The sequence below is a fragment of the Hoplias malabaricus genome, chromosome X2 (assembly GCF_029633855.1).
Source record: "Hoplias malabaricus isolate fHopMal1 chromosome X2, fHopMal1.hap1, whole genome shotgun sequence".
NCBI lineage: Eukaryota > Metazoa > Chordata > Actinopteri > Characiformes > Erythrinidae > Hoplias > Hoplias malabaricus.
Window position 1 is genome coordinate 41,607,195 of NC_089819.1, and position 23,452 is coordinate 41,630,646.

Consider the following 23,452-nt stretch of genomic DNA (forward strand, 5'->3'; position numbering starts at 1 on the left):
GCCATTGTGACTGCAGAATGTCAATTCTCTCTCTCTCTCTCTCTCTCTCTCTCTCTTTTTTTTTTCTCTTTCTCCAGGAGGAAACTGAGCCGTATTTTATAGCGATATTCTGTTTTGAGTCTGGGATTAAAATCCTGGCCCTAGGTTTTGCCTTCCATAAAGACTCATATCTCCGTAACGGCTGGAACGTCATGGACTTCGTGGTGGTGCTGACAGGGTGAGGCACACACAGACACACATACACACACACATCCTTTCTATTTAAGGATCAATTTTGCTTTGTTTTGTTCACAGAGCATCATGAACCATTCCCTCCCCAGCTGATGATATAATCGATGTAGCATGGTTGTGATGTCACAACCCAGTTCTAATGTACGGCCCACCCAAACGTCTGTGCTGGTTTCAGCTATTTCACCTACAAGACTATGGACCAAACTCTTCATTCCACAACTTTCAGCCTACACCACCTTAGCTCTGCCTGTTCAGTCTCCAACAATTTAGCCCCACCATTCACCACATGGCAGTTTAGCATGTAATACATACAGGTGTGTGTGTGTGTGTGTGTGTGCATGTGTGGGCACAGCAGGGTACTGTTTTCACACAGAATTCACCTTACCCTAATGAACACACACACACACACACACAGAGTCAAACAAGGCCTGGATCACAGCAGCACTGCAGGGAGCGACAGTGAGGAAAATGTCACAGAGCAGGGGAGAGAGACAGATAGAGACAATGACAGAAAGAGAGAGAGAGAGAGAGAGAGAGAGAGAGAGAGAGAGACAGAAAACAGAGAGGGTGAGTGACAGATATCTACCATTTCTGAAACAACATGTGGTAAACATGTGGTTGATTTCAGCCAATAGAAACTCAGAAATGATGCTAGATGATTACCAGGTGACTACAAAATATAATTGTGATAACGTATTATAAATTGAGTTGTGGTTGAGTGGCATATTTAGTAGTGTTTCCTAAAGTTTGTCTAACCTAGCAACAATCGCTATGGGGTAATGCATTTCTGGAGAGGAAAATTTTGAAAGCGGTCGAAACACCTAGGCTAAAAGGGAACAGAACTGAGTGAAGGAAGAGTGACTGAGAGAGAGAGAGAGAGAGAGAGAGAGAGAGAGAGAGAGAGAGGCAAAAGGAAAAAAGGGAGAGAGAGAGAGAGAGAGAGAGAGAGAGAGAGAGAGAGAGAGAGAGGCAAAAGGAAAAAAGGGAGAGAGAGAGAGAGAGTGAAAGCTGGAAACAGGATGATGAAGATGGTGTGTGAGTGGAGGGGGATGGGAGAAGATCAAATGAGAGCATTAGCTGCTGCAGTAACCTGGATTTCACTGCTGCAGATGATCAATCACAAACACACACACACACACACTCTGTTGATTTACTGCATCTTCAGCACACATGCTCATCTGAAGATGGGTGTGTGTGCCCCAATTAAGAAACGCATTTGCATCAACTGGCTGTGTGTTTGTGAGAGCAGAAATGTGAAGCTAAAATCCTTTAATGTGTTTACGGCATAGCTAGTGATGCACCAATCACATATAGTACGCTTTTATGCGATCTGTACAATCCCGGCGAACACATCCTTGCTCTCAGGGTAGGTATAATGGCCCTCCCCCTTCCCATCACGAGCACAGTGCCAGACAGAGAAGGCATCTGTTATCTGATATAATAGATCTGTGCAGTTACCATTATTTTCCAAGCCTGAGGAGATGTCCAGTATCACTGTGTTATCAACATTTTATAAAGAATTAGTAGAACTTGACATACAGTATTTTCTCAAAAGCAAGTGTTCTTCACCCGCCCAGGTTGGCAGTCTTGCACTTAATTGGGAAGTCCGTCTTAGTTTACAGTGGGAACTGTCCATGACTAAATTGTGGATAAAATTGGGTGAACATATAAATTAGCCATACCATTAAAACTCCCACCTTGTTTCTCTCACCATGTAAGTGCAGGTAGTTAATCTATCTATAGTGCCTGACCACTCTCACCCTGTTCTTCAGTGGACAGGACCCACAGAGGATCACCACAGAGCAGGTAATTTGGGTGATGGATCATTCTTAGTGCTGCAGTGACACTGCTGTGATGGTTGTCAGTGTGTGTTGAGCTATTTTGAGTTGATCAGACACAACAGTGCTGTTGGAGTTTTTGGACACCATGTTAGTGTTGGAAAGAGAATAGTCCACCAAACAAAAATTTTATGCCAACAGCGTTTTTTGCATAGCGTCCAGTGACCACGGATGAAGGACCAGAGGATGACTAAGACAACTCTGCGGCAGCACATGAGCTACTGTGTCTGACTTTACATCTAGTGGGCAGACCAATAAAGTAGGTGTGTCTGATAGAGTGGTCAGTGAGTCTGCACAGTGTTTAAAAACTCCAGCAGCACTGCTGTGACTGATGCATTCATATCAGTGCAACACAGACTAACACACCAGCAATACGTCATTGTCATTGCAGTGTATTTGTGGTCCTGTGTGGGTCCTGATAATTGAACAACTGTGAAAAACTACAAATTATGCAGAGCAGTAGAGGGACTATAGTGTCTATAGTGTATAATTGTAGAACTACAAAGTGCATCAATACATTATGGAGCTGAGGCAATAAGTGTAGAAACAAGGAGGACATTAGAACATTTACATGTTTTGGCTGGCATGAGAACAGTATCTGGAAAAAAATGGTGGTTGTGTTATTTAAATGAAATATTACAAACTATTTAGGTCTGATTTTAAACTGTTGTTGAAACAATACTATGGCATTTAGTTCTGAGTTTACATTTGGGGTGAGAAGAGTCTAGTCTTGTATAAGTGGAATTAACTGGACAGATGGACTGATGAGTGGACAATATTTACTATAAGAATTAGCTCAGTACCAGCTGATACCAGAAACCAAACATTGCACTGGTACTGGTAGTGATATACTGACAATACTCTAAATCATTTTCAGCTATCAGTATTATAAATTGTGATATCGAATTTTACATTTATTTTACACCAAAGAGTTGCTTTAAGAAGATATAGAGACAATTTGCTCTTTTCAGGATTTACACCAGATGTAAAGACAAAAGGAATTAAATCTCTGCTCAGTGACAGGAAATCTGTGATTACACTGTAGTTTCAGTACAAGTGAGAAACTTAGTCAGGTGTTAGCTTCTGTATAGTACTAGCATTCCCCCCACCCCATTGTGTGTGTGTGTGTGTGTGTGTGTGTGTGTGTGTGTCTGGCAGCTCTCTGAATCGTGACTGTGGCAGCCGGACTGACTTCAATGCTGGCACGGAAAGGGAGCAAGAGTGAAAAAGGACAGACAGAGAGAAATTGAGAGAGTGAGAGAGAAAGAGGGGGCATGCTAAAGAGAGAGAGAGAGAGAGAGAGAGAGAGATTACAGGTATATGAGTGTAGCCAGTTATATAACCACTGAGCTGTGGACAGAGAAATCTATCGTTCGTATTTCACACAGACGCTCCTCAGCACCGACATGCTTCCTGTTTCCATGGCGACATTACGTAATGCCAGAGAAGATGCTAACGCTTCTTGCCGCTATGCTAGTCCTTCAGTTACCGTAGCGATATTACTGCGCACTTTCTTTAAATGACTGCAGTGCTCCAGGAGTAATATTGATAATGGAAGTGATGGCAGTGGTACAATTTACACTGGCTCTCTCTCTCTCTCTCTCTCTCTCTCTCTCTCTCTCTGTCTCACACACACACACACACACACACAGTGACGTCCATGCTGAAAACTGATTGGCTCTGTGCCGCGGATATGAACGAGACACTCATTATAACAGTAAACGCTCGTAAATACTGCCCACCTGTGGCTACAGCAAGAATTGTGCATACACTTCTGACTGCGTCCAGAAATATTTGGTACTTTTTCTGTCCTTCTTATGCCTTCCAACGTAATCTCATTTCCTTGTTATAGAAAACATATTGTTGTTTGTATCTTTGAAATGGTAGCTTTAGAGGTATAGTAAAAATGTTCTTAAAGTTTAATAGAAATGAATGGAACAAGATTATATATTATAATTTTGAAACATATTACGTTTGTGAAATATGTGTGAATATGTATTATTATACTTCTGAATTTGCAATTGACATGTACTCACTACTGTCAGTTGTCTCATAAAGCTTTTTTTCAGATTTGGACACATTGCAGCTTTTTAAATAATTGATATGCAACAGAACATGGTAAAGATGGCAGCGGTTTAATTATACTGTGAGCTACTTGTTCACATTCACTAAGGGGAATGTCTGGTCATCTTGCTCAACTCTGTTATATCTTGATGGTATGAAACACTAAAACTGGACACTTATTTCTATCTTTTTTTTTCCAAGTGTCACTGGGCACTTCCCAGGCCAATTATGTAAATAAGAATACCTTCTTAAATGCCTGCCTGGATAAAATAAAGGTTAAATAAATAAATCAGTATTAATCACAAATCTACTGACTGCACACCAGGCCGCCTCATGCATATGTAGCATTTTATGATCAGCTCAGACAGTATTCTAAAATTTCATGCTTACAAATGGCTGCAATTAGCGTTTCCTGGATTTTTGATCTACAGTACTGCTGTACAGAGCACTGCCAACCCAGTAGCGTTACTGGTCAAGGATGCAAAATGACATATCAGAATTCACCAAACTTAATCTTGGTTTCGCTTATTACAGCAATTCAATTGAGATGATTCAGATTTCAATTGGGAAATGTCAGTGATTAATGTCTCGGGTTACTGCAGCTTAAATCTATCAAATATCAGCTAATCAGAGATGAATTATAATGTGTTGCAATGTGTGTGTGTGTGTGTGACATTGTTACACACATACTTTTCTATAGGCAACTCCATAGAAAAGGTAAAAAACAATATATAACCACTTTTATAAATATTGCTTTTTACATTGTTATGGAAAAATGCCCTATTGCTCCTTTAAAATTCTTGAAGAGAATGTGCTTATTTTCAACTTGACAAAAACAGGGATGTTCAAACACTTGCACATGGCTGTCTAGTCCTTATAAAAGGATTTTTTAAGTCATAAAATATCCAGTTAAAGCCTCTGTACACAGCAGTGTGGGTGTCATGTGTTTCCTGCGACAACGTGAACTCTGCTTCAGAACTGAACCCCACTGAATAATGTAAACACTGACCCACATTCACACTCAGAGTCAGAATCTATCTATCTATCTATCTATCTATCTATCTATCTATCTATCTATCACCTAACACATACAAACCCATAATAACATGTCAGCAATTTGTGTGTGTGTGTGTTTTTGCATGTACTGGTCAGTTATTGCAGCAGAGAATCTGTCATGTAAGAAAGGAAAGCCTTCTCTCTCACTCTTGTTCTTGCTGTATTTCCATCTTTCTCTTGTCCACATTTCTCTCCCTCTTCTGCTGTCTCTGTCTGTCTTTTTCGTCTCCCTCCTTCTCTGCATGTCATCCCTTCTCTCTCTCTCTCTCTCTCTCTCTCTCTCTCTGGCTCTCTCTGTCTCTCTCACTGGCCTGGTTGCAGCGGAGATTCCATCAATGACAGAGGGCTCGTTGCTGTGGCAACGGTTATGAATGAGAGGAGGTCGGTAACCGTGGAGACTTTGTAAAAGAGGAATTGCCCGTTGCCATAGAAATGCGGTGAACGGGGAGAGACCTGACTGTGGGGGAGAGTCCCACCTTCATCATAATCATCATCCTCACTCTTATCTTCCCCTTTATTCTCATCCTCATCTGCATTATTTTTTTCCTCAACTTCATCATCACCAACATCGTCATTCTTATCTTCATCCTTGTCCCTTCGTCACTCCATTATCCTTATTCTCACCTACATTTTCATCTTCACTAACATTTTTTATCATATTCAGCTGTATCAGCCTCATCATCATCATCTTTACATTTATCATCACCATCTTCACTAGCATCAACTATTCCACACCTCCATCATCCTCTTCCTCAATTTTATAATTTTCATCAGTCTTCTTCACCTCCATCAACATCTTTAATACTCCTGTATACACCTATATTATGCTCACTTCATGATCTTAATCATCTACGTTGTCATCCACCTCATATTAGTTTTGATTCCTGTGTTTCTGTCTGTGCATGTATGTGATTGTCAGGTGTTTCTCTGCAGACTAAAGTTCTTTCCACACTTCTTCAATGTGTTAATCCCTTGTTCTCTCCCTCCATGTCACCCTGTCATTCTCTTCTCCCTGGAGGTTGATCTCTCTCTCTTTCTCTCTCTCTCTCTCTCTCTCTCTCTCTCTCTCTCTCTCTCTCTGATGTCTCTGGAGATTTTCTGTTGTTCTGTTACTTTCAAGGCTAACTCTCTCTGTCAGTCTGGGGGATCATACCAAATTACCCCATTCTTCCGCCATTAAAAGCACTGCACTTAACATCCTGCTGGGCTGGGAGTGCCATTATGTGAATTATTGTCAATTATTTTAACCTTTGGACCCAAAGAGTGTCCAAACTAAGGTTTAAATAGTTCTTCCTACCCAAATGTAGCTTAGAATTTCCAGACCGAGCGTGTTTTTTTGAAGACATTTTTAAGCCCTTTTCACACTTGAAACTCTGCACAATCGGAAATGTTTGGATTTACACCTGTAATCTGGTTGGAACACACTGTATCTCTATATTTCAAGGGCATATGATGGCTTCTGTTTATCCAGCTCCCTGTAATTTCTCTGATATTGTTCTTGTCTCCTGGAAGTATTTTCACAGCCATTACAACCACACAGCAATAAACAGAAAAGAACTTGTTACCAGAGTTGATGTCTAACACTAAAAAGTGTGTTACTCTGGCAAAAGTTAGCAAGCATGCTAACACTGGGCCTCATTCATCAGTAATTCTCAAAACCCTGATTATAACAATTTGCTGTCAACTAAGCTTTTGTAACTCTGTCCATTACAGCCACACAGCAATCGACAGAAAAACACTTAATACCAGGATCAGTGTCCAAATAAACAGCTAAAAGGTTTGCTAATCTGGCTATATTTAGCAGGAGCTAATCTTGGAGTTCATTGTTCAGTAATTCTCAACAACCTGACTATAACACATTGTCGCTGTCTCATTGTAACCTCTGCCATAATGTCCTTACTAGGAAATCTGAGCTAGATTCTCCTTGTAACAAGCTGAACACCGTAGTAGCTCCTGTGTTTCGTAAAGAGTTATGCAGTTTTTGTGAGTGTTATCCTCCATCCCCTGTAATGCTGAAGTGGCATAGTCTAGTTTTTGCAGGTCGAATGAGCATCATAATCATTTTGAAGCTGTACATTTAAGATAAAAATAATACACAGTGCTCCTGTAAATAGTTAACCCAGTAAATCTTCATTTCTTCTAGTGTTTGAAACATATGTATGAAACAGTGAATACCTTAAGAGCCCATGTTCCATATAATAACCATTAAATTATCAGTTAAGAGTGCAGCTCTGTTGCCAGCTCTGTACTTGCAGCCACAGATGCTCCACCCACAGGTTGACGGAGAGCCTGATGCTTATAGTGCATGAATCTGGTCTCACTGTCAGGATTTTGCAAATTGCATTCTGACTGGCTGTCTGTACATCGACATATACACACTTCCGTATATTGTATTGTACTGGCTCTGCTACTGGTCCAGCTTGAAAGGCTCCCTCCTTCTACATGTCGTGCCAGAATAGAACAGACTTGTGATTGGTCCTTTTGCCTGTCAGTCAGTCACTTTTCCTGCTGTAGTAGGCATTTCTTGGCTACATTAAGTGGTGAAAGGTACTTAGAGATACTCTGTAATTTAGCTCTGTAAAGTTCACATTTGTTTTTATGAAAGAGAGTCAGTGGCACCCACCGGTGGTGGGTTTCAGAAATGTACCTCTGTCTTCACATTTGTTCTCCATATTCATCAATTATATACACAAAAGTAATTCAGACCAAATCAGCTGCTATTAATATATGTTGTTCACTGTATTGACCTTTTCTCTTGCTCTCTCTCTCTTTCTTTTTGTCTTTCTCTGTTTATCGTTCTCAGTATCTTATCCACTGTTGGTTCTGAGTTGGATTTGCGGACACTGAGAGCTGTCCGAGTGCTGCGTCCACTCAAACTGGTCTCAGGAATTCCAAGTAAGTGTTTGTGTTTGTTGTGTATTAGTGTTTTGTGAGTTTTTTTTTTCGTATTGCTGCTATTTTTCCTCCAGGCCTGCAAATGGTGGCGGTGTGTGCGTGTGTGTGTGTGTGTGTGTGTTGTATTGAACACACCTGATTACTTTAGTGCACACTCTAATGTAGAATACTCTGGTTTCAGGGAAAAACCTGTAAATAAAAATATCTAAACATAATATAATATCTTAAATTCTCAGAAGTGTCATTCGATGATTAATGTTGCTGCACCTCTTTTAGGCCTGCAGGTGGTGCTGAAGTCCATAATGAAGGCCATGATTCCCCTGCTGCAGATTGGAGTGCTGCTCTTTGTTGCTATCCTAATGTTTGCCATCATCGGCCTTGAGTTCTACTCCGGAAAGTTCCACAAAACCTGCTTCGATATTGCTACAGGTTCAAAAGCACACAAAAACACAAAAATACTACTACGTTTGTATAGGATTACTAAATGACATGACAAATGAGGCCAATTTCTGCACTGATTTAATATGGGTGTATTTTTATTAATGTGTGTGTGTGTGTGTGTGTGTGTGTATGTGTGTATGTGTGTGTGTGTGTTGTAGGTGATATTTTTGACGAGCAGCCATGTGGAGAGGAGTTACCAGCGAGAGTGTGTCCTGCTGGGGCAGTTTGTAATGAATCCTGGATTGGACCTAACTATGGAATCACGCAGTTCGACAATATCCTGTTCGCTGTCCTAACTGTCTTCCAATGTATCACCATGGAGGGCTGGACAGATATGCTCTATTACGTAAATACCAGGAGACATTTAAATATTTTAGACATTTCGCAATCAAAATCACACTTGTTCCTGGCCAATTTTAATCAAAAGAATTTCTGTTGGTACATTATAATGTACTATATTATTGTAATGAAATCATCAAAGAAGAGGTTTGCAGACACAGACATACTGCTCAAGGTTGTCCTTTATTACAAGGGCATAGGAAACAGAGCAGGGTTTTCATAACCTCATGCTCAGAACTGCAGGAATTAGGTCACACACATCCATCAAACTGAACTAACATATACCACATTATGTTATAGTATATTATACTATAGCATAGAATACTGCCATATACTATACCAAAATTATACTATACCATATTATAACACATTATATTTTAGCTGTATACTTATGCTGTACTTGACTGTATGGTACAGTGCTATAATATACTATACTACAGCATACCACAGTTAAGTTTATTATACTACAGTACATTATATATCATAGTGTTATGTTATGCTATATTAGGGGTTATATGACTAGTAATTTTAGTTCATCAGAAAGTAGTTGACTAGTCATAATTTCCATAGTTAAAGCAAGTTTTTTTTTTAAGTTTATTAGTGCCATTAATTGAACACTAGCTAGTTACAGCTAGAGTATCGAACCATTCTGATTGCCCCAGACATGATGTCATAACAAGAATATTCCCAGAATATTGTGTGTGTGTGTTTTACAGAGTAATGATGCCTTAGGCAGTGCGTGGAACTGGCTGTACTTCGTCCCCCTTATCATCATTGGCTCCTTCTTTATGCTCAACCTAGTGTTGGGTGTGCTCTCAGGGTATGTGTGTGTACTTATCTTGCTAACCATGATAGTACATAATGTCCTCACAGTGACCAAAACATGGAAGTGTTTCCTGCAGCACAGAGAGCTCAGAGAAGGTACGAAGTATTGTGCAGAAGTGTTCTTTGTTGTGAGCAAGCTGTCAGTCTGTTTCCAATTCCCAGTTCAGTTCTAACAATACTAATTCTAGTATGGTTTAAATTAGAAATGTGGGGGAATTAGTGGGGGGAACAGAAGCTATCGATCTCTGTGACTCCTTGAATACCTAAGACAAACTACTTCTTTGTAATTCCCTCTAAATGTTCTCTGCTGAGCAGTCCTTTGGCTCACCCCCACACCCTAAATACAATCTACTGTCACAAGTATACAGAATCTATTGTAAATGACTTTGAAAACTGCCAACAGAGTTTATGATGCATTCATTATAGTAATGGTATGATGTCCAATGTATGGACTACAATCATGGAATAGTAGAGTTTCTAAACATGATTTTCTGTACATAGGTGTGTCACATGTACGTTTTACATCCCTTGAAACAGAGATACAGCAACATTGTGCTGCACATATAACATACATCCCTGATATAGATTACTTAAATGTAATCTACTACCTAAAGTTACACAAAGCATAATAAAGGTACTTTAACCTAATCCATATTGTACCAATGGTTGCACAAGTAATCTAGACAAATGTATACTTATTTAGAGATAAATTGCATTGATAACATCAGATAAATTAGGCCTACATATACACATAGCCCATATAATTGTATGAAATGAGATCTAAAGATTTGAGCAGTAAGTGTTTGTTTGTTAAAATCAAACAAACAACAAATAATGGCAAACATTAGAATTAAAACAAATAACATTATTCCAGTGAGTGTGGTATTCTGTGTGTGAATGTGTTGGTGTCAGGATCGCGGGGGGCAGACTGACAGAGGCGGACGGATTCGCTAAAAACACAGCGAATTTTATTTAAACAAAACAGAACAATACAAAACAGACTTCAAAAGAAAGGAAACACGATGACTGGAAAACAAATAACGGCAGAGGAAATGAAACAAGGAACAGCAGAGACAGACTAGACTTAGAAACAAAATGACGACGTTGAAAACAATGACGGAGAAACAGCAGAGACATACAGACTTGATAATGAGACAGAGGTAACAACAGGGACCAAAACAGTACAAATGACCGACAAACGGGAGAGACACAAAGGAACTTAAATACCAGACACAGACAAGATACACCTGGAACAGATAATGAGAGGGCAGGGTAACAAATGAGACACAGACGAGGAGGCGGGACTAGGGCGGAGACATGGACAACAACAAACAGAGCCATGTGCAAAGAGAGCACATGGCGGGGAAAACAGACATGACAGGATGAGGGCGTGACAGTTGGTTGAAATTTTTCCAAATCTCTTCTCGTGGCAGTCCGTATTACTTGAGGTTATCATCCAATACCTAGTTTTACCAGTTAATAAATAATTATTTTAAATAGCGTGTGCTGTTGATTTAACAAATTCATGCAATCAAGGAGAATCTTAACAAAACATTGTTCTTCAAACTCACTCACACCTAGGGTTTGGCAGTACAAAGATAATACCGTATAACGCGGTATCTCAAAATGAGGGCGGTGTTTATGACACTTGTGTGGTGTGTCTAATTTCTGTTCTGTCTCTTTAAAAGACAGCAAAAATGTCCATGTGCATTTAAGAGAGCCACAGGGAGGGGCGTTGTGGGATCTCAATGACAGTTGATGTCACGGTATGAAAACGGGGGAAAAGCATAAGCCCAGTAGCCCACAACAGTTGTAAGATTAACGCTGAATTTCGGTTCAAAGCGAGGAAAGAAAGCTGTAAACAGACAAAATACTCAGAAAATCCATCACTCAGCTTTGTGTATACAGGTATAAGGCTTTATCCTCTAAAAAGATATTTTGAGGCTCAGTTCACTGAAAAAAAAATCTGTGGTGTGCTAAACCACAAGTGTACGGTGTACATTTTAGGACATCCTCAGCCTCAGTACTTGGGCATTGAACAGAACGGCATCATTCCTCGTTTGAAACGACATCAAGTCTCGGGAAAATCATCGTCATGTCTTCAGAACTCGTGTAATTAAACATCGGACTTCAGACCAAACGGCCTCAGCCCAAACTCCCACAGAAAAAAGCTTCAGACCAAACTCGCTCAGAAAAATAGCTTCAGACCAAACTCCCTCAGAAAAAAAGCTTCAGACCAAACGGCCTCAGCCCAAACTCCCTCAGAAAAAAAGCTTCAAACCAAACTCCCTTGTAACAAAAGGCATTTGCTTCCCTGTTCCCACACAACCAGATTTCCCTGAACCCCGAATTTAAACCATGCTAGAATTTGCATTGTTAGATTAGTTGTTGTGGTAGATGTATTTTGATAATGGGACTACAAAAGGTTCTCTGAGCGATGGTGTAGACGAACCAGGTTTGGTTCAATAAAGAACATTCATTCATTCATTCATTATCTGTAACCGCTTATCCAGTTCAGTGTCACCGTGGGTCCAGAGCCTACCTGGAATCATTGGGCGCAAGGCAGGAATACACCCTGGAGGAGGCGCCAGTCCTTCACAGGGCAACACACACACTCACACATTCACTCACACACACCCACGGATACTTTTGAGCCCAATAAAGAACAATTTTTGCTAATATGTTTAAATAGGTAAAGAATCTTAAGATGGAGTTATGCATCTTAATGCATCTCAAACAAACATGGTTCTCTATGGAGCCAAATGTGGTTCTTTTATGCCATCGCTCAAAGAACCCTTTGTAACACCTTTATTTTTAAGAGCGTATTACCTCTTTTAAGAATGCAAGTCTGTAAATAGCACAGAATCTGCCCAAATCCTAGGACAATATTAAAAGGTTAATACAACACAATGATAAATGAGCCCTTTGTCACTGTATTTATTTATTTATTCATTTGTTTTTCTGGAGGTCTCACTCACTTCTACTGCAGCTTAGAAATTGACTATCATGCTCACTACACCAAAACTGTCAGAAATTTTACCTGGTAAAGAAAGAGCCAGGAAATTAAATGGAGGAACTATGCAGAAGTGTTCTTTATTTTGAGCTCTCTGTCAGTCTGCATTTAAGTTCTGTTCAGTGGCTATATTAAATTATAAAAATTACAGACTAGGTACACAGTCAGCCTTTTGGTGAGTAAGGTCAACAGCAATGTAACAGAAAATAAAATGTAAAAAATCCCAATGTGTTTGGAATTGTATTGTTTTTTTCTATTCAGTTTTCAACAAAAAAAAAATCGTGTGTGTGTGTGTTGTCTATAGTGAGTTTGCAAAGGAAAGAGAGCGAGTGGAGAACCGGAGTGAATTCCTGAAGCTGAGAAGACAGCAGCAGATTGAAAGAGAACTCAATGGATATCTGGAGTGGATCTGTAAAGCAGGTTTATATGCACTTTAAGAAATAACCTGAGAATTACATTTAATGTATAGTTAAAAAACTTAAGCATTTTAATATATTAACAATTGTTTGCATTTATTAACTTATCAAATAACACAATAACATGAGTATTAATAAAACATTTAAAAAACATAGGAGTTAAGATAAAATAAATGAAAGTTTAAGTTAATCTCTCTCTCTCTCTCTCTCTCTCTCTCACTCACTCTCTCTCTATCTATGTATCTATCTATCTCCATCTCTCTTTCTGTGTAGAAGAGATCATTCTGGCAGAAGATGACAACACTGGTGACCGTATGATGTTTAATGTTTATGTTTGTAAAGTTTGTTTGTATGTTTAAGCAGTGGTAGTAAATTAAATGTAATTTCTTACTGTACATAAGTATTTCCATTTTGGTTGACTTTTTACTTTAAATCCACTACATTTCAAAGTCAAATATCTTACTTTTTACTCCACTAAATTATGAAAATCTGCTGTTCCTTTTAGCTGATGTGTGGATAAAACAGTAACAAGTCTGAACAAATGTGCCATCTTCGCACAGCTCTCCTCGGCACTGTTGCTTTTTATTTTAACTGTTGTGTGTATTTGACTAAACACTTGTTTCAGTTCTTAGAACCATTATGAATTAACAAAATGATATGTCAGTTTAGTTACAGTCAGCAGTGACTACAGTGCAATTATATATTACATGGTTTACGGATGTCATTAATCACTCCAAACCGAGGGTGAGAATCAGTTGGAGGTTTATTTAACAGTGTTTAATAAGTTTTAGTATAAATTAACACAATACTTGAAATGAGCTCAAAACCAGATCTATTCCAAAACCTGAAAATCAGTACCACAAGACAAACAAGTCCAAAAGGCAAACCCAAAAAAACAAAACTGAGTCAGGCAAAAAGTCAGAAAAACTAAAAACGTATTTAAGAAACAGATGGCTTAGAAATGCAGAAAGAGCTCAAACAATAGGCCTACTTTGTAACAGAGAGCTTCACTGAGCTGTAACACAGAGATTAGATCCTCAGTCAATGTTAATTTTGCAGGAGAGTAGGCACTCTGCGTTGAGATTTATTTTTAATTTTTTTCTGAGACATCCGATTTTTCCTTTGTTTAAACTTTTCATTCATTCTGTGGTGTCCAAACCAATGTCTAAGAAAATCTCTGGCAGTGAATTTGCTGCTGCCTGCAGTCTCTGTAGTGTGGAGGAGTTCATATTTTTGGATGAGGAGTTCATCCATGTTCATCTGACTGCAGACCAATCACAGTCATTTCGGTCTGCGTCTATGAGGTGCATGAGGTGTGAGTCAGGCTATGGTGTAGGTTCGACACAGAATCATAAATTGGGCTTAATACTCAAGAGACAGCGACCTCTGTTGGTTTGGAGGTGAAACTCCTTGGGTGTATGTGAAGGTTGATGTAACATTCATTGTAATTAATCTTTGGCCGTTTCTCTTGTGTTCATCACTGTCAGATTAATTAATGCATTCTATTAAAACACCGGTGAACCAAAAGTGACAGTAGAGTCTTTTCACCTACAATGCATTGATTAAGCATGAGTTGTTACAAAAATGATACATCAGAACCATAACAAATCATGGTACTTGTACTATTGTTACATAAGTACATTTTAAGGTAAATACGTTTGTTCTTTTACTCAAGTGGAGACTTAAATCAAGGACTTTTACTGGAGATATATTTTAAATTGAGTAGCTGTACTTTTACTCAGAAACATGGTTTGGGTACAATGTCCATCATTGTGTTTAAGTACAGTATTATGCCTGATATATTCTGTTGAAATCATGTGGTCATTTTCTAGTGGGCCTTATGCCTATATAAGGAATTCTGAGTATAAGCTTATTTTTCTTTAACATAAATCAATAGGAATTTTGAAACTGAGGCAATTTTCTGATAACATATTATTTGGTAAACAGAACAGTTCTAAGCCCGATGCATTTTGCCATAGAGACCTCTTCTTGTACAGTTTGAGGGTCTATTGGTGGTTTATAATAACTTCTGTTTTTCTTAGGTTCTCGTCGGAGACCCACGATAAAGAAAAGTAAAACGGACCTCCTGAACCCAGAGGAGGGAGAGGATCATATGGGGGATGCAATGGGTATGAGAACTCTTTAAGCATAGTTTGACACTAACGAAATCTAACGAAGTTACCCCTCTCCATTTACCTCAAATGTATCATTTGACCACTAAAGAATGTGTTGTAAAAAGTAGAGGGAAGTCAGAACGGAAAGCCCATACCCACCCTCTGTCCTAATGCTGCCTGTCAACAGTAGGGTGAGACTTCGGAGCATGGTTCCAGACCCCCGTGAATGTTCTCTGCCCTCTGCTCCATTCATGATGCTGGGAGAGAAACTGTGTAGAGATATGCCTCCTAACATGACTGGTATTAAAAGTATTTGTGAACGTTTTCCTGATTCGACTAATGTTCATGCATTTGTGGATGCTGTAAAGGGATGCACCAAATATGGTCAATTAACCTGATTTCAGGATCATTCTGGAGAGAGAGAGAGAGAGAGAGAGAGAGAGAGAGAGAGAGAGAGAGAGAGAGAGAGAGAGAGAGAGAGAGTGAGAGAGAGTGAGAGAGAGTGAGTGAGAGAGAGTGAGTGAGAGAGAGAGTGAGAGAGAGAGTGAGTGAGTGAGTGAGTGAGTGAGTGAGTGAGTGAGTGAGTGAGTGAGTGAGTGAGTGAGTGAGTGAGTGAGTGAGTGAGTGAGTGAGTGAGTGTGTGTGTGTGTGTGTGTGTGTTTGTGCACGTGTGTGTTTTTCTGTGTTTCTCAGGTTCTTTTGCCCAGATGAGTGTTGTGTGCTATTGTGTTATATGTTTGTTGTTGTATGCGTTTATTCCAGGTTCTTTTGCCCGAGGGAGTATAAAGAGTGGTAAAGGGGATGGGTCCAATTTCAGTAAAAAGGAGCGGAGGTTCCGGTTCCTGGTTCGGAAGATGGTGAAAACTCAGGCGTTTTATTGGACAGTTCTGAGCCTCGTGGGTTTGAACACACTCTGTGTGGCTGTGGTCCACTATGACCAGCCGGAACTACTCTCAGACTTCCTGTGTAAGAACATCCAATGGATTATAAATTAAACAGTTACTGAAGGGTTAACGTGCAAAGCTTCACTTGAAAATAGACAAATATGTCCTGTTTTACTTTGGACAGTCAAGATGTATTCCTTTACCCTCCCAGCTTCAGCATTGTATCGTGAGGAAATAGGGTAAAAAGAAACACAGCTTTGTTTAGTATTTAGTTGAAAACTCTTTGTAATTGATGACTGTCTGTGACTTAGTCACAGGAATAACCATAATGTGTCACTATCAAAATATTGTCTTCCTGTTGATCTATTGTGTGATTGGTTTTCTGCTTGGTTTGTGTTTTTAAAGTAATTGGACTATGATAGAAAATTGAATGATTGTTGAGGTTGATAACTACTTACTATATATCTGTGATGACTGAGTCTGATTTCAATATAGCTATTGAAATAGTTTGCTGAGATTAACTGCTATAATATTCTAATATAATTTGTGTTATTGTGTCTTCCTGCAGTTTATGCAGAGTTTATTTTCCTGGGCCTTTTCATGTTTGAGATGTTAATAAAGATATATGGACTGGGGGTTAGGCCTTATTTCCACTCTTCATTCAACTGCTTTGATTGTGCGGTGAGTATGTCTCTCTCTCTCTCTCTCTCTCTCTCTCTCTCTCTGCTATATTGCTGTATTTAAATGTGTATGTGTTTTCAGGTTATTGTGGGCAGTATATTTGAGGTGTTTTGGGCAGTGATTAAACCAGGAACCTCCTTTGGGATCAGTGTCCTGCGAGCTCTCCGTCTGCTCCGAATCTTCAAAGTCACAAAGTGAGTTTTCTTGTTTATCTTGTATGAATTCTGCCAGATTGGTGAATCTTGTTTAGCCATCAACTTTAAGAAATCACTGTCACAGTCTAAAGCTTTGACAGCTTTGTTCACATTAAGCAGGATGTTTCAGATTTATTTTTTCCTGTTCACTGAAGTCATTTGGCCCTTCTGTAGCATGGACCATGCCCATATAATAAATTCCAGGACTAAACCAGATTTTTTGTGTATTTCTCCCTCTGTCCTTCTTTCTCTCTCTCTCTCTTTCTCTCTCTCTCTCTCTCTCTCTCTCAGGTACTGGGCATCCCTACGTAATCTGGTTGTTTCTCTGTTGAATTCTATGAAGTCCATTATCAGTTTGTTGTTCCTCCTCTTTCTCTTTATTGTGGTCTTTGCTCTCCTCGGAATGCAGCTCTTTGGGGGACAGTGAGTACAAAAACTGTTTGGAATGAGATCATTTGAGTTTAATTTACTGTTTATTTTCAGATGATGACTGGCACCAGTTTGATGGTCTGAGACATGTATTGTGTTCTCCATTCTCTGTTAGGTTTAATTTTGAACAGGGAACTCCTCCCACAAACTTTGATACCTTTCCTGCAGCCATTATGACTGTCTTTCAGGTGAGAGGTTTCTGTTTTATTTTAAACATACCATCTTTTTCTTAGCTGATATTTCTCATTTGTATTTTGCATTTTTAAAATCCTTTACTGTGTAAACTTGTCTAAATATACAGAAATGTTTTCTCTGCATTGGAATAAATGTAAATTAATATAAATGTGTGTGTGTGCGTGTGTGTGTGTGTGTATGTGTGTGATAGATCCTGACCGGTGAAGACTGGAACATGGTCATGTATGATGGCATTGAGTCTCAGGGAGGAGTAAAGAAGGGGATGATCTCCTCTGTCTTCTTCATTGTTCTCACACTCTTTGGAAACTGTATCTTTGACAGGAATAAATTAGGGATTTATTATTGTTATTATCTCTATTATTGTTAATAATATTACTATTATTAATATAAATATTATTTGTTTTTAAAAAATAATATCATCCTTCTTCTGTGAGTTCCTTTAGCTCTTTTGTTGTCAGACACACTGCTGAATGTGTTCTTGGCCATCGCTGTGGATAACCTCGCCAATGCTCAGGAACTCACCAAGGTAAGGAAAATAGTAAGATAAAGTAGGTAATAAAGGTGAAAAAATGTTTTCATTCCCTGCTTGTGAAAGATTGAGCAACAGCTAGTTACAAAAAAGAAAGCTGAAAACATTTTGATTTACTCTGAAGTTTTAGGTAGGCAATATAATATTTTATTTTAATTATATATCATATTATGTGTGTGTGTGTGTAAACACAAAAAAACACACTTACTGGGTGACTGTCTGTGAGGAATTTGGTGTGTTCTCCCCATGCTCCAGTTTCCTCCCACGGTCCAAAAACACATGGTAGGTGGATTGGCAACACAAAAGTGTCCATAGGTGTGAGTGAGTGTGTGTTGCCCTGTGAAAGACTGACGCCCCCTTCAGGGTGTGTTCCCACCTTGAGCCCAGTGATTCCGAGTAGGCTCCAGAATGAATGAATTATGGTTTATGAGTAAATAATATATTTTAAATATGGCACTTTTTTCAGTATTACTCACCATTACCTGTGGTTTTATAAAAGTTGTTACTGACAATGACCTAATGATGTACCATTTCAACCAACAAATAATAGAATTTTACAGCCAATTATAGGTAGCTGTGGGCGGTAGCTCACTCACTGACTGGTCACACAAAATGGGTGGAGGAAAATCACAAGCCCAGTAGCACATTACTGCTGTGAATTTAGTGCTGAGTTGGGTTAAATGAGAGAGTACTCAGAAGACCATTCACTCGACTTGTGAGGCTTTGTGCTCTAAATATGTGTGTTTTGAGACTCTGTTCGCTGTCATTGTGTGCTAAGCCACAAGTGCCCGTTAGCTAGCCAATTATGCTTCTACACAGTATAGAACCCATCTTATTTAGCTTGTTTTGGAACTTTTCTGTTCCTCCATCACCAGTCGCTGAAATTTGCTCTCTCAGAAAAAGGTTTTTATCATTAACACGTGTGTGGATGTGAACTGTCGGGCTTGTGCTGAGCAGAGGTTCACAGCGCCTCACTCTGAAAACCCTTTGCTTGACTTTGTGTTCACATATATGAAGCTCAGTATTGCCCGAAAGTGCACCACCCCACAACCACCCCGTCCCACAATAATACCATATACCATGATATTATTTTGAGAGGGTATGACAGTATGAAAAATGTGGATACCGCTCATCCCTATTGGCTATATTCAGTGTTATAGTTCTGTGTAAACACAGATGAATAAACTACAAATGTTAGAATTTTTTGTCATGAAATATATGTATACTTATGTGTTAATCAGGATGAGCAGGAGGAGGAAGAAGCAACCACTCAGAAGATTGCCCTGCAGAAAGCTAAAGAGGTTGCAGAGGTCAGCCCCCTCTCAGCTGCTAACCTGTCCATCGCTGCGTAAGTCTCACAAATTAGGATACCTATATAATAAATGTTATGGTAAATGAATTGACCTTTGTCCATTGTTACATGGATTAAGCTTGCAGTCTTCCAATTCATTTCAGCTCAAACAGTGTAAGAGATACACTGCATACAAAAAGCGAAGCCTTAGCAACTTTTATAGAGTGAAAGGATTCTCTTGCATCTTTGAAAGAAAACACATTGAATCCAAGAGTAATACAAGACATGCACATATTTTATGCAGTACTGTGAAACACAGTGCATTTAACAATAAAGGAAGCCTTTCACATGTTTTATACAGTGAAATGAAACTCTGTAATTCAAAAGCTGTAGCTCAATGCAAATAAATTGATATTTGACTGTAGCCATTGCCGATTAACATGTGACATAAATCCTTTTGGGAAAGGTTTTAAGATTTACAGGAGCATCTTTTTTAGACAGTGGGTTATTCTTAAGGTTAATGGACACATTCACTTACAAGACACCTCTGACACTCAGTCCTTCATGAATATGTGTAAATATGCAAATGGATCTTGTAGCATAAAAAAAAGAAGCTCAGATTATGTAACTCTGTCTACACTTTAATGTGGTTTATGCTCTAAAGCTGGTTTATATTGTTCCCCATTTGATTCACAGCTAGAGCCAGATTAATGGGTTTAGTTTAGCTTAGCCTGTCAGATTAGACCCTGTGCTATAGAAAATCCAGAAAATCCACTGAGAAGAATCCACATTTCTGCTATTAAGCTATTATGTCAAATATATAATGTGCTGTGTTCCTGCAGCTGCAATTTCTCCTTTAGTTATTTATTTATTTTAATCTCTAAACATAAATTTATTTATCTTTATTACTTATACTGGTATATGAAAGTCAGTCTCTAAAGTCCAATATCTAAAACCTAAGTCAGTGACTATTATTGGTCATATTTGTACTTATTGTTAATATAAGATATTTGTCCAATGTTAATATTATCCACTGCATCACGGAGTTTGTCCATTATAACAAATTTAATTTTATAATAATTTTATAACTAGTAGACAATGAGAAACCTATTTTAGGACCTATTTTGTAGTATAGAGCAGTGATTAATGTGTAAATGGAATGGGGGGGCATTTATAGCCCCCTTTCACCACCATGCACCACATTTAAAAAATGTTCATGATAAATTTCCATGAACATAAATAGGTATCTGAACCAGAATAGTTTGTTCCCAGCTGGACTCTCTCTAATGTATTATTGCTAAATTGAATAGCTTTAGTATGTAAGTTATGGTTGACAGCATACTTAAGTATTTTGCTCCAGTACATTAGTAACTCCAACAGGAAACAATTAATAAGAATAAAACAATAAGAATTTGAAATGAAATTAATAAAATAAAAAACTAGAACACTAGAACTTTTGAATGAGTTTGTAAATTCCACTCAGCATGACTAAATGCACAGATTATAAACAGGAAAATCTATATTTTGTGCTCAAATAAATCTTATGCAATATACATATTTTATATCACCACTAAATAGTTTATAACGTTTATGTGATAAAGTTAAATGTTCAATGGTTTTCTTGTCTCTACAGTTGCCATATTTTTTTTTGAGTAATACTGATTTATATAAAACTTATTTTATGCATTGCATCACTATTATTCTGTGTGTTCCAATATATTTTATATTTTATATTACAAATGTAAACTCTGATATAATTTATTTCAGTAAAGAGCAGCAAAAAAATGCAAAGCCACCAAAGTCTGTGTGGGAGCAGCGTACCAGCGAAATCCGCCGTCAAAATCTCATGACTAGCAGGGAGGCGCTCTACAATGAACTGGACACTGAGGACCGCTGGAAGGTTAGTACAGAGAGAGAGAGAATGAGAGAGAGAGGGTGCAAACAGAGCAAGAGGAAAGAGGAGGATTAAATTCTTTAAAATTAATTATCACTGAAAGTTGATAATAATATGATTAAGCTTAAATGTTTTGCTTGTTATAGTAAAGATAAACTGATATAAAATATAACAGACCTACTTTTTTTTAAAAAGCACTTTGTACTGTTTTTCAGCAGTCAAACTACCGGAATCGTCCAGACATGAAAACCCACCTTGATCGACCCCTTGTGGTCAATCCTCAGGAAAACCGCAACAACAACACCAACAAACCCCGACCTGGAGAGCCCGAGGATTTTCCACCTCGGTATGAACCTCGGAATTCCAGCTCCCTCTTTATTCACACTCCGGACCACCAGCACTCGCACAGACGTAGGGAGGATGGGAACCGGCGGAACCGCAGCAGGGCAACTGGACAAGACTCACAGGAGCCACAGGATCGGAAACAGAGGAGACATCGCCATGGCAACCATGGTAACCACGGAGACAGAGATGGGAGGAGGGAACGCTCCTGTCCACATCGTTCGAGGAAGTGAGTGGAAAATGATATTTATGATAAACTGCATTAACAATGCACCAATGAGAAAAATTCAGGATATATCTACTGGAAAAAACATTAACTGAAAGACTCAATAAAAAAAATCAACATTCAACTTAAGTTTAGAAAATGTAGCTATATTTGCATTAAATAATGCCAAAACTATTGAATAAAAAACAAACAATGTGAGGATCAGTAATTTCTTCATGATATGAGCATTTTATCAGTTGTAATTTCCAGTTTCTATAAATTATATCTATGCTTGCTCTGTCTCTCTCTCTCTCTCTTCTTTCTATTGGTCTGATCTGCCTCTCTCACTCTCCATTTCTCTGTTTCTGTTCTCTTTGACTATTTCATTCTCTGTCTGTTCTGCTCTTTTATTTTCTGTCAAATCCCCCCCCTCTCTCTCTCTTTCTCTCTCTCTCTGTTTCTCTCAGGGAGGGATTTGTGTCCTCTGCTCGTCCAGTGCATGGTCTTCTGTGTGAAGAGAACATGGATGATGTGTACAGTGAGGATCTAGATAACCTGAGGAACAGTAGGCTAGTCCTGGATGATCCAGAGCAGGCAAATAACCTGCTGAACCTGAGAGGCCCAGAACCTCAGGACTCTGTCCTCATCCTCACACAACCAGAACGCACCTCCTCTAAAACAGAACACACACTCGCAAAAAGTGAACACACTGCCATCGACATGCCCCCTGTTTACCCCTCGCTTCATGCCAAGCTTCAGGGTAAGCATCTCAAACTTCAGAATAAATTAAGCAATTTCCAGGTGATAACTGGGTTTTTGTCTGCTGGTTAATATGTTATGCAAGTATATTCCTGGAGTGATAAGGGATGACTTCTGAGTTGTTAGTGGGCAGTTGCTGTGATGTTCCATGTGGTTGTTAAGTGGTAATACTAGAAGGTCATTATGGTGTTGCTGGGTACTTTCTGTGGTGTTCCAAGTGGTTGCTAGTTCATTGCAATGGTATCTCATACGGTTGCTTATTTGGTGTTTGCCGTTTAATATGTTATCATTTTATTTGCAGTTGTTTGCTGGGTTTTGTGAAATGGTGGCTAGATTGTGATTAGGGTAGCTATATACAGAGTGAGCAACAAACGTACATTACCATAGCTAGCTACCAACCATATGTAGCTAACAATAATGGAAGCTAATACCTCAACATGTGCGGATTTAAGTAACCTCAAATAATGTGTGTGGGTTCTTTATTTGTAAGAGTGTTATGCATTCAAGATTTTTGTCTTGGTGAAAGCAGTGGAATTGGCCTATGGAGTTGAACAGATAGTGACAATATAATATTGGTCATCTTAGCTAAATGAATGACCCTTCCCAAAATGAAAATAGAAAACTTTAGAAAACAAACACGAATTTTGCCATCCATCTATGTCCTGCAGTGAATAAGAATGCGAACACCGAACCAGCTAAAGAAGGAGAGAAGAAAGAGGAGGAGGAGAACGGTGGAGATGATGAAGATGGACCTAAGCCCATTCCTCCTTTCAGCTCCTGCTTCATCATGTCTCCCACCAATCCGTGAGTGTGTGGC

General features: G+C 38.9%; 1 protein-coding gene across 16 annotated transcripts in view; it reads left to right on the forward strand.

The window, feature by feature from the left end:
* Nucleotides 1–23,452, forward strand: part of LOC136676287 (voltage-dependent P/Q-type calcium channel subunit alpha-1A-like) — a 73,734-nt gene that overhangs the window by 1,398 nt on the left and 48,884 nt on the right. For 11 of the 16 annotated variants that reach the window (XM_066653157.1, XM_066653164.1, XM_066653170.1 and 8 more), the window contains exons 2-21: nt 78–217; nt 7,993–8,084; nt 8,361–8,513; nt 8,684–8,871; nt 9,581–9,684; nt 13,007–13,122; nt 13,392–13,430; nt 15,161–15,247; nt 15,995–16,198; nt 16,685–16,797; nt 16,879–16,991; nt 17,283–17,414; nt 17,536–17,608; nt 17,806–17,923; nt 18,074–18,141; nt 19,386–19,492; nt 21,203–21,335; nt 21,545–21,900; nt 22,344–22,636; nt 23,304–23,439. In XM_066653157.1, coding sequence (XP_066509254.1) covers nt 78–217; nt 7,993–8,084; nt 8,361–8,513; nt 8,684–8,871; nt 9,581–9,684; nt 13,007–13,122; nt 13,392–13,430; nt 15,161–15,247; nt 15,995–16,198; nt 16,685–16,797; nt 16,879–16,991; nt 17,283–17,414; nt 17,536–17,608; nt 17,806–17,923; nt 18,074–18,141; nt 19,386–19,492; nt 21,203–21,335; nt 21,545–21,900; nt 22,344–22,636; nt 23,304–23,439 — 2,765 coding nt within the window. The remainder of the gene's footprint in view (nt 1–77; nt 218–7,992; nt 8,085–8,360; nt 8,514–8,683; nt 8,872–9,580; nt 9,685–13,006; nt 13,123–13,391; nt 13,431–15,160; nt 15,248–15,994; nt 16,199–16,684; nt 16,798–16,878; nt 16,992–17,282; nt 17,415–17,535; nt 17,609–17,805; nt 17,924–18,073; nt 18,142–19,385; nt 19,493–21,202; nt 21,336–21,544; nt 21,901–22,343; nt 22,637–23,303; nt 23,440–23,452) is intronic. The other 5 variants (XM_066653160.1, XM_066653166.1, XM_066653167.1 and 2 more) reach the window with 5 other exon arrangements.